The following is a 17,006-nucleotide window of genomic DNA, read 5'->3' on the forward strand; positions in this document are numbered from 1 at the left end:
TAAGGGTTAATAATAGCTCCTTCCATTGGAGGATCTCAAAGCACGCTGCAGACGTTAAAGAGCGAAACCTCCCAGGCCCACCCCCTGCAAGGTGGGCATTATCCTCCCCACATGACAGGTGAGGAAACAAGATTTGCCCAGCATTGCACAGCAGAGGTAGGGAATGGAACCCAGGCGCCCTGACTTCGAGTTTCCTGGCTCTCACGACTAGAGAGGGACTAGAACCCAGCCCAGCCGGCACAAGCTTTAACCACTAGACCACTCTCCTGCGTCTTGAGACAGAAAAAGAACCCAGGTGTCCTGGCTCCCAGGATCCCACACTCTAGAAATGTTGCCAAAGGGTTGGCACTAATGCCAGGGAGATGCTTGGGTGCGGGGCCGAGGGGAGTACGAAGATCCTCTCCCCTCCCTCCCACTGTCCACAGGACATGTCTTGAGGGCTCAGCACACTCTGGCCCTGGGGGGAGAGGGGACGAAAAGCTCATGGCTACATTCACGTTAAGCAGCGAGTCGCTTTGGATTATTTAATTGTAAGGGAGAAACTCAATTCAAGGTTACCCTGGGAGAGTTTATGGGGACGGGGAAGGGGAAGCGGAAGTGATGACAACAACGGGGTGCCTTCTTCCTGTTCCCACCCCGCCCTACTCCCTTCTCCATCACCCCACACAAAGCGCCCCCCCCCCCCCCGGCCCGAAGCCCAGGCTCCGATGCTAACATCTTACAGCCGGGTGTCATTAGGCCGGAGAGAAACATGGCGTCTGGTTGCGTTGGAAGCGTGGAGCTCTAGCCTCTGGATCACACCAGCCGGTTACTCACACTGCCTGACCCCAGGGACGATCCTGCCCCCCATCCCGCAGAGGGGTTGTGTCACCGAAACGGTTAAATACGCCCCCTGGAACGTGCATAGGAGAAACGCCCCGCAGGGAATGGCTGTGTCAAGATGAGGTTTAGGAGGAGCAGCGAGGGAGGATTCCTTATTGTTAGTGACAGGATCAGAGGGGCCGGCTTCAAACAAAACCAATTGAATGTGACGTGTGTCAGGGAAAATAGCGAAGAGGCTGCTATCTGCTTGAGAGTGCAGTGACCTGAAAAACAACAGGTCTGCAAGCTACAACAGCACAGGGGAAGTGGGGGGGGGGGGGACTTTCATGCTGCGGGCAGCACCCACCAGCTTAGAAAGTGGCTCCCCACCTAGGTAACCCAGTGCTCCGTTCCCTCCCCACACACGCACACATGCGCACGCATGGGGACACGTGAGGGGAAGGCCCACACGTGCCGGCACACACTTACACAAGAGCGCATTGGGAGACACATGCGCACACCCATAAATAATAGACGTGACCACACACGGGCTCATGCATGCCCGGCAACATGCATCTCACAGTGACTCCGCGGAGGCTGTCCGAGCCACGTTTCCAGAGAGAGAGCGAGAGAGACGTGCAGACAGACAGATCCACACTCCTGCCGCACGGGCAGCGTGCGGAGACAGACGTACAGCTGCGTGCACACAGGTGCATTCGCTCACACAAACACACGGGTCTCATTCAATGTCAAGGTATTTTTGTGGGACAAGCTGCCCTCTGATCAACTTGATTGAAAGGGTTAAAAGTCACGGGTCTGGCTCTTGATTTACAACAGGGTGGGTGACCAGAAAATACAGCCCCATTTTTTTTTAAGACAAAGTTTCCTGACCAATTCTGTTTGCAACTCTCCAGCGTATTAGACCTGCATAGAGTTTAAAACATTTCCATTTGCTTGTCACTGTTTTACCCTCCTCTCTGCCCTTGGACAATGAAAATAAATGGGACAGTTTCACTTTGGAGTGCCTAGTCACGTTCCTCTTATTGTGAGTATTTACTATTTGTATCCCGGCAACGCCTAGCAACCCTAGTCCAGAATCAGGACCCCATGATGCTAGGGGCTGTACAGCCAGCTAAGAAGGAAGACAGCCCCTGCCCCAGGCTCAGTGCTAGTCAGGAAGCAACAGGTGGACAAGACAAACGAGTGGGGTGGAGAGGATGGGGTAACAAAATGAGCGGAGTTTAACAAACAATTGAAATGTTCAGGGTCTCACGCACACGTACTAATGCTGCAGTGTCAGGGTTGCGAACACTGCAGGGCGTATCTTTAAAAACACATCAGTGCTGGATCGACCGGGGAAAATATCAGGGAAATATTTCGATTGACTTGAGACACTGTAAAAAGTTGGGTTATTTTAACAAACACCTAAACTTTGGGACAAAACTGACCTGCTGAAATCCCCTTAAATACATTCTTCAGACACCCAGTCCCAATTTCTGCTCACCAGGCTATCCTTCCTGCCCAGAGATGGTCAGAATGGGACGGAGAGGAGATTTATATTTTTTAAAAAAATGTGTTAGGTTCATAGATTCCAAGGCGGGAAGGGACCATTGTGATAATCTAGTCTGACCCCCTGTGTAACACGTCCCCCAATAATTCCTGTTTGAACGAGAGCAGATCTTTCAGAAAAATATCCAATCTTGATTTTAAAATTGCCAGCGATGGAGAATTGGGTTGGGATTTGCTGTTGCAAGATGATTGGCAGTTTGGATCTGGATCTAATTTTATCCAAAGCGGGATTATTTTTGGCCAGGGAGGGGGGAATGAATGGGGAAGGGGAGTGAGGATTTCAGATAAACTGTTCCATTTTGGGCCTGTCCCATATTTTAATACAAATGCAATTGTCCCAGTGAGAATGATCCTGGGCAAAGCAATATTCCTTTGGAACCATGAGGCACTAACTTGCATTGGACATGTGTCAAAAGGGGACACCATCAACTTGAAAGCGGTCAGTTTAAAAAATCAATTGCAAGTTGTTTCAGGTTCTCCACCAGCCCTCTGAGCCCCCTGGATATTTTGTTATGGTTTCACTATCACATTTTTCCTGGTTTTGCCCCCATAAATGTTCCTCTCTGTCTTGTCGCTGCATGAAAGACCCACACAAACAACACCTAATGTTTCCCACTCTCCCAGTTTTATCACAAGTCTTGCAATATTTGCTGGGGGCATTTCTGAAATCTCCAGCTCTGGGAGTCCTGTGATTATGTGTGAATCTCACTTTCATTTTTTTTTTAATGTAAGCCTATCTCTCCTAGTTGTGGCGTTAAGCTTGAAAACACAAACCCTTAAAGACCCAAACATCAGAAAGCAAATAAAACAATCTCAACTTTTTTTGTTTTGTTTTAGAGCCTAACTTATGAATGCTGGGAATTGGCAATACCGCAACAGGGGAAACTGACAAAGGACGATATAGGGGAAATTTTATAGTCATTTTCACTTACTGCTGTCCAATACACAAACTGGGGGGAGGAGAGAGAAATAAATATTTTCCCCCTTTAATCCTTTTCTGTTAACAATGGTAGGTTAACAATGCGGAAGGCTTTTATTTTGATGCCGTTGCTTTAATTAAAAATATTTTAATGATTAAAGCAAACCTCTCATCCCGCCCCCACCCAGCCCCAATGTCGCAGCTAATATTCCTGATTGCATTTCCCTGGTAAAAGCTGAAGCTCTTCTCCCAAACTCCTCACCTGGTTCCTAGTCCCTTCCTATTATGGGGGCAGGGGAGGGGGAGGGGCATCCGCAACCACTTTGAAGCTGAGCATCACTGGCTGAGCCCGCACCGCCCCCAGTTCTGCAGCTGGCCAAGCCACCAGGAGCCCTTGGCATCTTGCAATGGTTAGAACAGCCCCCTGGATCTGAAGCATCGAGGCTGCTGCATTATTGCCCTGGCCTGTGGCGCTATTGCAAGCCAAGCTGCAGGTCCCTCTCTGTCTCAGCCACGTAGCCCCCCCTTTTCTCCACCTTCTTTCCAGCTCTTCTTTTTCACCCTCTGATTGGCAATTTCCCAGGCTGTCCAGCAACCACGAAAATTGTCTCTTATCCCCGACTGTTGGAGTTTGAGTTCCCATGGAAACCCATTCTCGGGCAGGCCGTCATTCAGGCAGGTTGGGGAAGGGAGGGCACAAGGAGGGGCCTAGCGCCGAGCGGATTTCTGATGGAGCGATGACGAGGAACACTGGAGGGTTTTAAGGCTGAACGGTTCAGCCATTAGAGAGAGAAACAGCAGGGGATGCTGCTCCTGTTTAAAACCCAGTGGAATTAGGTCATCTGGCCAAACAGCTGTTGGCGGGGGCGGGGGGAGGAAGAAGAGCAGGGATGGCTACGGGAGAGGGAGGCGACCCCCTTGCGCAGCCCGTTACGGATGGGATGGTTCCCACGATAAATTTCACTGGGAACGCGGGGAGCTTCCTCGTCACTAATACAGTGCTAATGGGCTCGGGTGAGCAACCGCTATCAGCTCAGAGCAGCAGAGCGTTCAGTGGCTCATGGGAAATCACGCCAGCCCACGATCCCTGCCTTGCAAAGGACCAGGTGATGGCAGTCGCCAGAGAGGGACCAGGATGCCAATTCTCCCTCTCATTCAGGGCCCTCTAATCAGCTCCTGGCCCCCAGCAGGGGAGGGATTCAGGGGACAGGCCTAACCCCCGGTATCCACAACAGGCCACGGGGGGAGGCAGTCTCTGAGCCACATGAGGCGGAGAACAGCTCCATCCGGGTGGATAATTCACGGCAATGATGGTTTTAAAGCTGCCCCAGGCCTGGCTTTTGTCCTTTTCTTCATCAGCATCATTATTATTATTTTCTAAAATCCCTCAAACGCATGTAAATGGCTGAGTATTTCTCCCCTGCTCCGGCCTCCCTGTCCTGGGCTCTTTAGCGCTTCCCTTCCCTTCTGACCCTCTTTCCCGTTACCGTTTCTTTCCCCATCCTCTTTGCTCTATTCTTCCCCCTCTTCTCATTTTATTCCTTCCCTTTTTCATTTTTTTTCCCCTGGTCCCGCAATTTATTCTCTCTTCTCCCTTTCTAGCCCTGCTCTATCTCTTCCTTCGCTCCCAATCTTTCCCGTCTCTCCCTCGCCAGCATTCCTTTCCAACTCCCCCAGACAGATTAAAGCAGCTTGATTTTATCCACCCAGCCCCCTTTGGCCCCTCCCCAGCCACGCCATTCTGAACAGGTTTTTATGCTGCCTTCATCACCACCGCAGCATCTAAGCACCTTCCAGCAGTGCATTAAGCGCCATGACTCACATCTGTCACATGTGGTTTGTTCTCTCTCTCTCATCCTCTCCCCAGGGGGACAATTGGGTGTGCAGGGGATGGCTTGCTTTGGTGGTGGTGCGGGGGTTGTTTTGAAATGCACGGGATGCAGCTGCATGTTTGTCAGAGAGGCATGCTGTGCTGGCCACGTGGAGTGGAAGGTGGGGAGGTTTATGATGCCCCCTAATTGCTGGGGAATTCATGCCACAGCTTTGGACTGCTCCTGCCCAGACGAGCTTTCCCCCTACACTAGCCCTGCCAGGCTATCTTGAAAGCGCCTTTCCTTTCTCAAGCTCCAGGTGACTGCCTGGAAGATGTGTTCTGTAGAGGTTTAATAACATCACCTTTGCAGAAACTCCCATCCGAATACACTGATCTAACCCATAAAAACCACTCAGCGTGGGACCCATGAATGGCCAGGAGTGAATTCAGTTCCACCAGTGGACAAAAGGTGTCCTCAGTTAACCTGTAGGGCTTGGGTATGCTATGCAGCACAGCAAGATCTTAGAGCATTGGATGTGCCATATCCAATCACAGCACTAGAGTAGGGGAAAGATTCCTCTCCCAGTCATGATGCACCTAACCAGTTATGTAACGCTCTGTGTGCATGGATGTATGTTTAACAGTGCACATATGCTCAGTATGTCACTCATGTCTGCGGCACGTTGGAGTCAGGAATAGAACGCTAATACTTAGCACTTCTTAAAGCACTTTTTATCTACAACACCTCCGCCAGAGAGGTAAGTATTGTGATCTCCCATTTTTTTAACAGACAGGGAAACTGAGGTACAGAGTGATTTATTAAAGGGGCGGCGTCAGGGCTAAAAAAGCTGAACACCCACATAAACATTTTGAACGGTTTTTTTTAAACTTCCAGGGGGAAACTTTTTATTTTTAAAGAATAACATCCCTCTGTTGTGTCAGAGGCTCAGACCCTATCAATATTGGGAAAGCACCAAAGAAACTGACTAAGACAAAAGTCAAACAGACAAGCCCAGAGGTGCCAGACCCTTTGTGCAGGAAGGGCTGAATTCCAGAGCTATTGGTTCAGGCTCTCTGCAGACTCAGGCAGAAAGCACTGCATCGGTTTATACGCGGCTCACATTTGGAAGGTTAGCTGTGCAATCATGAAGCCTAGAAACTTGTATTTTTTCCATCAAAACTGGGATTCTGCAGAATCCGAATACGCCATGAGAGTCACCCGTACCCACCAGACGGGCCAAGTGGCTGACACCACTGGACTAGTCCGTTTGTAGAAAGTGAGTGAAAGGCTAAAAGTCTTAAATAATGGAAACCTAATTCGATTTTAATTAGTTCCCCCGCCCCCTTTTTAATAATCGAGGGTGTTCAAAGAAACAGGAAAGGAACATAAAATACAAGCTGAGATTTGCACTTTAAGTGACTGGTCTAAAGCGACTGAATCAATATGAGAGCTGAGATTAATTAGAGTGTAAGTGCTGTTAGGGATCGGTTGTGTGTTGTGTTTGTAGCAGTGCACCACAGGGTGCTGGTCCGGGACTGGGGTTCCTAGGTGCTGTCATAATATATCTCCCAGTAACTCAGAAGGTCCTGGCTCCCAGTCTACACCACGCCTCTGAGCAGAGGATTCATGCACACATCTGTATGCAGGGAGCTCTCAGTGTCCAAGGATGGCTGGAAACCTGGGACAACGGCCCGAACTGATAGTCACAAGGAAAATAAACAGCTGGGGAAGATTCAGAGCAGAGAGCTCCCTGTTTTGCAGGCCCCCGGTTCTGCACTGGTGATGTCACTAGTTTTCAAGAGACAATGTGAGAGAACCCCAGGCTTGCACGGGATGTGGGATGTTACGGCTGAGTCGAAAATATGCAGTCCGAGGGCACCAGGCCAGTGGGAGGCAGAATATACTGAAACATGGTGTCTGCCACAATTCAGCCATGAAAAGGCCACTCCCTGGAATCCCATGGGGCAAGTTGGCTGTGGTGTGACCCCAGGAAAGTTTTTCTGGGGTTTCTTTCCAACCGATAGTAATAAACGGAACAAGACTGCCTGGCCCACACTCAGTGTTGCTCTCCAAGGGGCAGCGTTTCTCCATCACTGTGTAAGACCGCTCTATCCCGATCTGCAGATCTTGTTGCGTCTTCTCCAAGAATGGGGTTCCTGCAGAAGCCTTTGGAAATGGTACTCTGATCGCCAGTTCCTAGCTGGGATGAAGCCAAGAGTGTGGCCCCGGTGGGAAAGGGTCTGAGGTGCAGCTTTAATACTGCCAACTGGCTGGATCCGTGTGCTCCAGATTTGCACAAAGAGCAAGCCGGGAGGATGTCAAGGGGCACCCACCCCTGGAGTGTTAACTAGAAACCACAGAGGTGAGATGCAGCCTTGGGACGAGAAAAAACAAATTGGGGTCCAACAATGACCCCAGGAGCTGCCCCGGCATGGTGCGTGGGGATGCCTTGTTGCTGGGAGACACCCTGTTTGGAATGAGAATCAAAGCTAACATCCAGACCGCTTGTGGTCATTAATGATCCCCTGGCATTCGTCACAAGCACAGGGCACTGAGTCCCAATATCAGGGCCAAATCCGTGTAGCAGAATCTACATCCTGCCTCTAGATTTCCCACGCCATTTCAGTTAGATACAATATTCATCTGCCTGCCCTAAACTGCAGTGTGGCTGTTAAATATCTGCTACGTTCCAGAGGTGGCTGCATTTCAGTGGTGAGTGAAGCGATCCCAGTACATCATCATTAGGCTTTGAGCGCCTCGCTATGGAAAGGCAAGATATTATCCCTTCCCTGCAGCTGAGAGAGAAGCAGCCCAGGTCCCTGTTTCAGTTCTGGCTCCCCAGCCTTCATCCTCCTCTCCATCAAGGTCTCTTGCAGGAGGCCAGGCATATCTGGGGGTTGCTGTTTCAGTCCTTTCGCTGGGGGATGGAATTTCTCTGGTCCCTGTGTCCATGAGGACAATAGACAGTATCCTTTGAACACAGTTCCTGCCGTATCCATAGGATGCATGATCACTGGAGAAGCAACCTCGTTGGGACTGTGCCCAGGTGGGCGTCTGGAGTCACACACCCAGCGTGAGGTGGCTGGGATTTCATTCTAAGAGCATTAGCTTTGTTTAAAAGGCCAGGTAGGTTATGGGAAGCTGCAGTAACTTTTTGCAGAGGGTTTGCATTTGTAACGTGCGCTGCTCAGGATTCCTGCTCCTCCCCCTCCCGCCCCATTCCCTGCAGACTTGGTAGTAAACTCCTTTGCTTGAAACCTGACAGGGAAACAATAAAGTCCATCTCCTCCTGCCGTCTGCACGAAAGGAGCTGGGGGCATCTCAGACAGATGGGAGCTCTGCTGCGCCTGGGCTGATGGGAACTTGCTCCCGACTCCTCATTTATTCCTGCACTGTCATTCCCAGACAGGAAGGAAGATTTGCAACGTAAATACAGGGAGGAAGAGGAAAGGAGGGGACATTTCTCTGCCTCCCTTGCAAGCCCATTGGCATTAATGGCTGCAACTCAGGGCAGAGTGGACTGTTGGACTCAGGGGACACAAGTGTGAGAATCAGAAGGGATGAGATCTTCCCGGGAGGGGAGGCAGTGGTAATAAAGGAAACAACAAGAAAGGAAGTAGTGCTGTGCCGGAAAAGGGGAAGGAAAAGGTGGCTTTATGCCAATGTTGTGCCCTCTGGGTTCTGGGCTGCCCCAGGCACTGGTGTGGAATACAGGGGTCAGTAAGAAACTCCTAAATGCAGGCAGGATTTTGGATTAAATGACCATTGTCTTGTAGGCTAGATCTAAGCGGAACCTAAATGAGAATCACTATTCTTCTCCCATGCCACATGCACACACTTCACTGCAAACACCCCATTACCTCTTAGACCTCGATAGCAAATTCTCCTTGTCACAGTGAAAAGCTGCAGGCTAGTTCTGGGCCTCCATCAGCTCCCCCCCAGAAGTGGCTGCGTTTCTGTGTTGTCATGTGTATATAATTTGTAGATTTATTGGAGAAAATTTGAAACAAAATTCAGAGACCTAGAAACTCAAGACTTCTGCTTTCCGTCTTTGAATTTCCAAAAATGGTCCAAATTTTCAACAATAATAATTAATAATAATAATAAAAGCACAGGAAAAAATGCTAGTGAATTCCTTTTTCACATCTTGGAAAAACTGGAGCCTTTTGGACTGGAAATAGGTCCCGCACCCAAAAAAACGGATCTTGTTTCCAATGCAAAACAACTTCCAGCAGTTTTGAAATGCAAAATCCTTTGGGGGTGAAAATCGATTTGCATTTAAAAAAGTGAAATCTTTTTATGTTGCATTTTTCTTAAAATGCGAAAAATGGCCATTTTGGCACCAATATCATGAAGGGGGGGGGAATCCTCCTCTGTTTCAGAGCTGTGAAATGGAAATAAACTTTTTTTTAAAATACACAAATTAAATAAACATTTTTGACTCCTTTCTCCCTTCTCTAACAGCGACTGAGATGCTTTGGGATGGAAGTTGCAATAGAAATGTAAGATCATATTAATATTTAATAAAACAGGCACTAGGATATTTTTTAAAATAATAAAGATCTTGCTGTAGGGAAGGCAAGAATAATTAAGCACCAGTTTGTGATACTCTGACTCCATTTGAACAGTGCTTTCCCCATGAGCATTGGCCCACCAAAGTCAGTGGCACCACTTGTGGAGTAATAAACTATGGGTTGTAACAGGATCATAATCTGGTCCTACACAGGGAAAGAAATGTTTTCTGCAAACACCATTGACAGCTTTGAACTCAATTAAATGGTCTAAGAAGCAGCACGTCTCCTTTTGCTCCCCAAGGAGCAAAGTGGGGACATTAATTATTATTATTATTTTGACCAGCCACTACAGGGTACTTAGCGCTTTTTCAAACATAGACAGATATATGGTCCCTGCCCAGAGGAAATTATGGCCCAGTACAGAGGCACAGATAGGCCCTGATCCTGAACTCAGATCCAGCCAGGTGGATTCCTGCACTGATGGGGCCCTGCATAGGGGGCAGAAGTAAGTCTCAGATTGCAGCATCGGGGCCTTCATTAGGCACGGCAGGATTCAATTTTCGATCGGTAAATGTCGGCGATCATCGTTGGCGTCTCTCCCCACTCATGTGTTGTGGTCCTTGGCAAAGTTCCCTGGGCAGCTTGAGAGGACGAGCTGGCTGAATATTAACTCCACCCTTCCCAACACATCAGCAAGCTCTGATTCAGGCATTCAGCTCTCCGGCTGCCTAAACCCATGTGCGCTCAGTAGCGCAGGTACATGGTTCTAGGCAGTGCAGCCTAGAAAAAACAATCTTTTTCCTTCTGTAAGGAAGAATTTCCGTCACTGATAAGGGACATTTACAGAGAGGGGAAGTTATTTTTTTTAATATGTCTTGAGGGCTTAATAAATGGGTATGAGTTTATCTTTCTATTTATTTGTGCATGTGTATGGATGGACTTGTGAACGTAGCTGTGTGAATGCACTCATGCCTACCAGCGTTGGATGTGGATGTTTTTATGTATCTCTGTGGTGTCTGTTCGGGTGTCCATAAGCATGTGTATTGCTATATATTAACTGTGTACCAGAATTTGTGTGTGGTGTCTGTGAGCATCTGCGCATGGTTACTTGTGCGTACGAGATTTTGTAGCTCTAGGAAAGACTTCCATAGCCAAAACCAATGAGAGTTAGGCACCTAAAGCCCTTTGAAGATCTGGGCCTAAGTGACTTAGGTCACTTATTCCACACCTTGCTTCCTACAGGCTCTATGGCTTGGATTTTTAGAGCAGCCTAAGGGAGTTAGATGCCTGAGTCCCATTGAAATTTGGAAATCTAACTCCCTTAGGCTCATCTGAAAATCCCAGCCTCCGTTTGGAATAAAGGATTATTAATAGCTGACTTTTTTATTTTGATTTCCTGCTGATGCGAACGTTGAAATCAATACAAACAAAATACTTGAAAATAATCCTTGAAAACAAAAATCAAATTCTTCCAATCCTAGACACAGTACATGCGATGTTCCATTCTAAAGGGGAAAACAGCCCCACCCAAATGCCACCAGCCCTACCAAATCGCTTGATAAGGCAGCACAAGCAAATGAAGAGAAGGACGGATAGATGCAGGAGTGTAGGAGGAAGAAGAAATGCACGGTTAAGGCAGGGAAAAGCAACAAAAAGGATCTGTTCATTTGCGACACCAGGGGGTTACACTTGCTCCATCTGAAGAATGGCATCTGACAGGGGCGTGATCTCCAGTGTAAATTAACGCAGCTCGCCGCATATTCCAGCTCATAACCGCTTAGCATATGTTACTGCTGTCATGTTAATGCTCGCTAGGCCAAGGGGCTAACCTGCACCGCTGAGGAGAGCTGTGCGAATAGCTCTCGGCCGTACCGAAACCCCCTCCTCCCCCCCGTTTCATTTCATTTCTGAGGGGTTTTTTACTTTTTTTAAAAAATAAAAGGAAAACAAATTTCTAAACAAAAATTCATTTCGAATGGAAAAATGGAAATGTTTTGATCTGTTTCTGCTTTTTTTTTTTTCCCTTTCTTTTTTTTTTTGGACTGAACAATTTGGCGAATTTGACCCAATTCGCGAAGTAGTTTGGTCAACTCAAATCTGCCTTTTTCATTGAAAAAACGGGTCCAATGAAAAAACGGGCCCAGTGCTATGCCTGAGTCTCCTCCAAATGCCCCCATCCTTCTTCCTGTTCCTCCTGTACCCTCCTGCCAGGCCCCAGGGCTGATGCTCTGCGCAGTTCCCAAGTGTAGTGGGGCCCAACAGAGAAGCTGTGAGCTTGGCAGAGCCTTGCAGTGGCGTACTCGGGCATGGAGTGTTTCACCAAACCAGGAGCTCCCAACAGGAGCCTCTTTGTTCTATCCATAACCCAAACCCAGGCCCACAATCACCCGCAGGTGCACAGCAAGGGCAGGCCATAAACACTGGGTCTCTCCGCCTAGCAAGAGTGGGCCAGGAGGGCACCTCACAACAGATCAGCTGCCAGCAAAACGACAAGGAGGAATAACAAGGAGAGATGACAACTACCTCCACGGCTCTCGCTGTCCGCCGGCTTCACCTGGATTGGACGGGCCATCTGCAACGAGAGAGAAAGACGGGGAATGAGACATCACTGCCCGCCTGCCAGTCACATGGCGGCGCCAGCAGCACCAGGGAATTCAGCAGCACTGCCCGAGGTTGGAGAGATGCAGCTAGGAATATTACCTCCTCCCCATAGTGATGCTCTCAGGCCTGTGCAGCGGTATAAGCCCTTGGGCACCCAGTGCCCAAGTACTCTCCCAATAGGAGCCCCTCTTCCCGCTCTGCCAGTAAATGCCTGTCATGCCAGTGTGGAGGAGTGTCCTGGGGATGTGGAGTTTGCACAACTGCATGCCAAGACCCATGACATGATTGCAAAGCCAGGACCTGCAGAAAGGAGCCAAGCAGCTTCTTTCAGATCTTCTGGGAGGAATGCAACCCCCACCCCTTCCTATCCTGGCAGTGCAGAGAACACCCCTCCTGTACCAAGGAACCCTGCATCTTCCAGGCAGCAGATTGCTGGCTGAGAAAGACTCAGGGCCTTGAAGCAAACACTTCATCATTTCAGAATCTAATACCCAGGGAGCAGTGTGGTCCAGTGGTTAAAGAACAAGCTTGGGGACCTGTGATCTATTCCCAACTCTGCCACTGACTCAGCGTGGCCTTGGGCAAGTCAGTTAATTGTGTTTCCATTTCTCTCTCTTTCTGTAAAATGTGGGGAAATAAGACGTCCGTACCAGACAGGGGTGGTGTTTCATTAATGCTCCTATGGGGAACTGAGATCCTTGAGGGAAAGTTCTAGAGAAGGATGATTATGAACTTCTTTTAAAGACGGGTAGTGACACCTCAAAGCATCATCCGCGCAGGAGAGGAGGAGGTTACCTAGTTTCACAAACCCCTCCAGCTCTCAATGGTGTTTGGGCTCTGCACTCATCTCGCTAACACGGATCTAACTTGGAGTGACTCCCCCAAAGTCAACAGGATGAGAGGACAATTAGGTTATTATGGGCACCAGGGGGAAAATTTTCAAAGCACCTAAGTGACTAAGGAGTCTGAGACCCTTTTCCAAAAGCACATCTTGTGCTTGGGAGCCTGCGTCTCACTGAAAGTGAATTCACAAGCAATATACCTTCTCCGCCCTCGAGGAGCCCAAAAGCGGAGGCCAATATCCTCCGCTGTTGGGATCTCTTGTGCAAGAGGCTCATTTCCATAACTACGTGAGAAAAATCTAGCAGCCTCAGTCCTCACTCGGGCAAAGCTCCCATTGACTTGAGTCGGAAACGTTTTTTTGCCTGAGCAAGATCTGCTCACACCCTAGAGGATCAGGTCCTTGACTAAGTTCGGTGGTTTAAGGCACAACCATGATGCAAAACGTATAATGAAGTCGAGTGATAAAAAGTTATGAACTGAAGTCTATAAAATAGATGCCCGAGCCTCCCCCCACTCACACACACCCATTGCTGAGAGATTCCAGCTCCAAGTGACTGAGTGATCGCGTGCTTTGTGGCTCCCAAGAATTCAGTGTTCTGGTGCTTCTGCTCCTGGGTCACATTTCCAGCTGTGTCCATGTCCAGGATGTAATTGCAGAAGACCGTCCTTACCTGGGCAGAGAAATCGAGCGCCTGGCTGCAGGATTGTGCCCAGTCATCCAATGTGCATGCACAAACCTGATCTGTATGTACAAAGGCTGCGTGTATTTATGCAGGTGAACCTGCTGGGGCCAGTAGTGGAAAACGCTGTTCCCTGAGGTTAGTGGTTTCAGCTAGACATGTGCAGCTCCCTTTCCGGCACTTGGTCAACTCAGGGAATGAAGAGTCTGCCTCTGGCCAAAGGGGTGATGAGTTGGAGATGGAGACCACCCAGAGGGGAGCTTTCTCCAGGAATGGGATTCTACCTGCTGGCTGACTGACTGAGAGACAGATGCACCGACTTGCAATGCCTCCTCCATACCATGCGCCAGCTCCCAATGCTTCAGCTCGCCAACTCGGAACGGTGCTTTTCCCTCTGCAGGCAGCACGATCATCAAACCCCAAATGCCCCCCGTGCCAGCTGACTGTTGCAATCCCCTGCGGCGTCCCAGGACTTTGCTGGCTAAGTGCTGGTCTTTGCACAAAGCCGGTGACTGGGCACCAAACCCAACCCAGCCTTCAGAGGCTGGTTCTTTCCCAAGACCCCGTTCGCCATCCACCACATGCTGCTTTGTCATTTCAAGGAGACTTTAGAGCAAAGCACCTTCGCTTAGCTTGGCCTCTGATTCACTCATCCTCTTATTGCTATGGATTGATTGGATTGATTTATGGAGTGCCTCTGGACATAGCCACCCTGCTAGGTGCAAGCCCTAGCGTGAGGCAGCAGTATTCAGTCTCCAGCCCAGCGCTGCCTCCCGGGTGTCTCTTGGGTGTCTGTTCGGGTAGGCGTGGATGCAAGCTGGACTCCCAGAGTAGGACTCTCATCCAGACAGTCCCCCCGACACCCGACAGAGATCTGAGCAAGGCCGGGGCTGCTGCTTGCCGTCTGCATCAATAACCTGTGCCGGCCCTGTGCATGGTCGGGCAGCATCGTCCAGATGTGCACTTGGGAACAGGCTCAGGGGGAGGGGCAACAGCTGTACGAGTCACACACGTGCCCCTCCCGCCCCCGCTGCAGCCTCAAGAACCAGCTTTATTTCTAGCCAGGAAGAAAACCTGGGATTAAGATAAACAGACGGGGAGGGAGATGCAGGGACTGGACTCTGAGCTCAGCCTCACCAGTGCAAATCCAGGGGGGGCCGGGAGGGGGAGGCTTCATTGAAGCTCAGGGCTTTACGCCTGCATATGGGAGAATCCAGAATCTTTAACGGCCGCAGTGGGAGGGGGAGGAGAGGAGCGTGAGAGGTTCAGGAACAACCCCAAGGGGAATTCAGCACCTGAGAACATCCTGCCCCCCCACCCCCACCCCACCCTACCCCGGCCGCCCATCCCCCCACAGGCCTGTCACTCCAGCTCGTGGCACCTTGGGTAAAGGAGTTGTCGTCATGGAAACGGTTATTCACCACATGGAACCTGACATTTGTGGTTGCCATGGTAACCAGCTCTTAGGGGCATTCCCTCCGCTTTGCACAAAAGAGACATTTTGATATGATCTTCGGAGAGGGGGCTGGCGGGGGGGGGAAGCGGGGGGACAAGGGGGAAGAGCATCCCTCCCCCCATTGCTCCCAGTAACTCTCTGGGCTCTGCCAGCGGGACGCGACCTCGCGGGATCGGCAGGATAAACTGGCATTATGTAAACAGGTCCCTTGGCCACCGAGGCCCCAGCTGCTCCGTACGGGAGCCCCAGTGGGGCAGACCTTGGCCAGAACCAGCCCCTGGTGGGAACTGCAGGGCTATGGCATACGAAGCCCTCTGAGCCCATCGCTGGCTATAGGGGAGCGGGGTGAGATGCACTGAGGCCTGCGAGTCAGCTGTCTAGTCTCAGATGCCCTGGGGTGCACGAGGATAACTAAGAGCAGCATCTGGCTCTGGGATTGTGACCAAGATGACCTGGGGGGCTCCCTGAGCTGCTCTGCAGACCCCAGCTCGCTCTCACCCCGCCCTCTAAGCCACACCGAGGTCTCTCCTCTACTCTCGCTCAGCCCCGGGAAGCTGACCCGAGCACTCCTCAGACCCACTCACAGTGGCACGGGGCTGCCACCAGAACCAGCCTGACCACGACTGAGCGCCCCCATGTAGCTCACAATCCCTAGCGAGTTCTAACAAGCCCCACTTCCCACTTCCACTCCCTCCAGTTGATCTGTTGCCAGCCAAGCCCGGCTCCTTGGCAGAGCCGCGAAGGGGCGGCTTGGCTCGTTCTCACCTGCTCAGGGAGACGTGGGTAGAGACGAGATACAGAAGCCTCTCAAAGCAGCGAAAGGCAGTTATGTTTGGAGAAGGCATTCAGACTCCCCTGCTTAACGTTTGCAGCGAGAGGTCTCCACCGCCGGCCCAACCATGGAGGAGGCATCATGCTTATCACAGGAGTTTCCTGGCAATGGCAGCACAGAGCTAAGGAGGCGACAGGACCTTAATTCAAGCTCCACCACTGCTAGAACGGCAAACAACCCACAAAAGGCCCCACAAACAGAGACCTAAATGCACAAATGCCAGGTAATTCTACACCGCTTTAACTTGGCCCAGGTGTGTGCCCAGGCCGCACAGCCCAGAGACACTCCACTAGGAGGGGTGACCAGACCAAGAGCGATAATGAGCTCAAGTCACAGCACCTTACGCTGCCAGGTGAGTATTTGCTCCTCCCATTTTACAGAGGGACAGAGCGAGGCATGGGGAGGGGAAGTGACTTGTCCAGGGTCACCCGTGAGTCAGTGGCAGAGCTGGAGATACAACCAAAACCTTGTGCTCCCCGTGCCGGGCTCTAGCTGTCATGTCCCACTGCATTAGACAGGATGTGGCATGTACATCCACACGTGTACAGACCAATGGGCACAGCTCTGTACATAAACGCAGCTATGTTCACGGTGCCCAAATGAACACAGAGACCCACCATGAACACATGCAGTCTGGACACATGTGCGCGCACACACACAAACATACAGAGGCAGGCACCCCTGCACAGACATGTATATTACACACACACAGGCATGCAACTCCCACACACATACGTGAAAATCCTCTGAAGCATCTGACCGCTGGTCTGGCCCAGGATGGCCGTCCTTATCTCCCACGTGCACGGACATATGCATGCGTGTTCCGGACCCACCCACCCAGACACATGCATGTACTACACACACCCACACCCATGTGGCTCAGAGGATTTTTGCTAGTGATTTATGAGGCTGAGGCTGCCTCGCAGACGGAGCTTGATTTTCCTCATTAAATTATTTAGATGAGCATTAAAAATTAA

At 50.3% G+C, this 17,006-nt stretch overlaps 1 protein-coding gene across 1 annotated transcript in view; it reads right to left on the reverse strand.

Annotated features, from left to right (window-relative positions):
• The window catches only part of CELF5 (CUGBP Elav-like family member 5), a 57,951-nt gene that overhangs the window by 16,236 nt on the left and 24,709 nt on the right, over nt 1-17,006 (reverse strand). Inside the window, exon 3 of the mRNA XM_054013845.1 lies at nt 12,141-12,189. Coding sequence (XP_053869820.1) covers nt 12,141-12,189 — 49 coding nt within the window. The remainder of the gene's footprint in view (nt 1-12,140; nt 12,190-17,006) is intronic.

The sequence above is a fragment of the Malaclemys terrapin genome, chromosome 24 (assembly GCF_027887155.1).
Source record: "Malaclemys terrapin pileata isolate rMalTer1 chromosome 24, rMalTer1.hap1, whole genome shotgun sequence".
NCBI lineage: Eukaryota > Metazoa > Chordata > Testudines > Emydidae > Malaclemys > Malaclemys terrapin.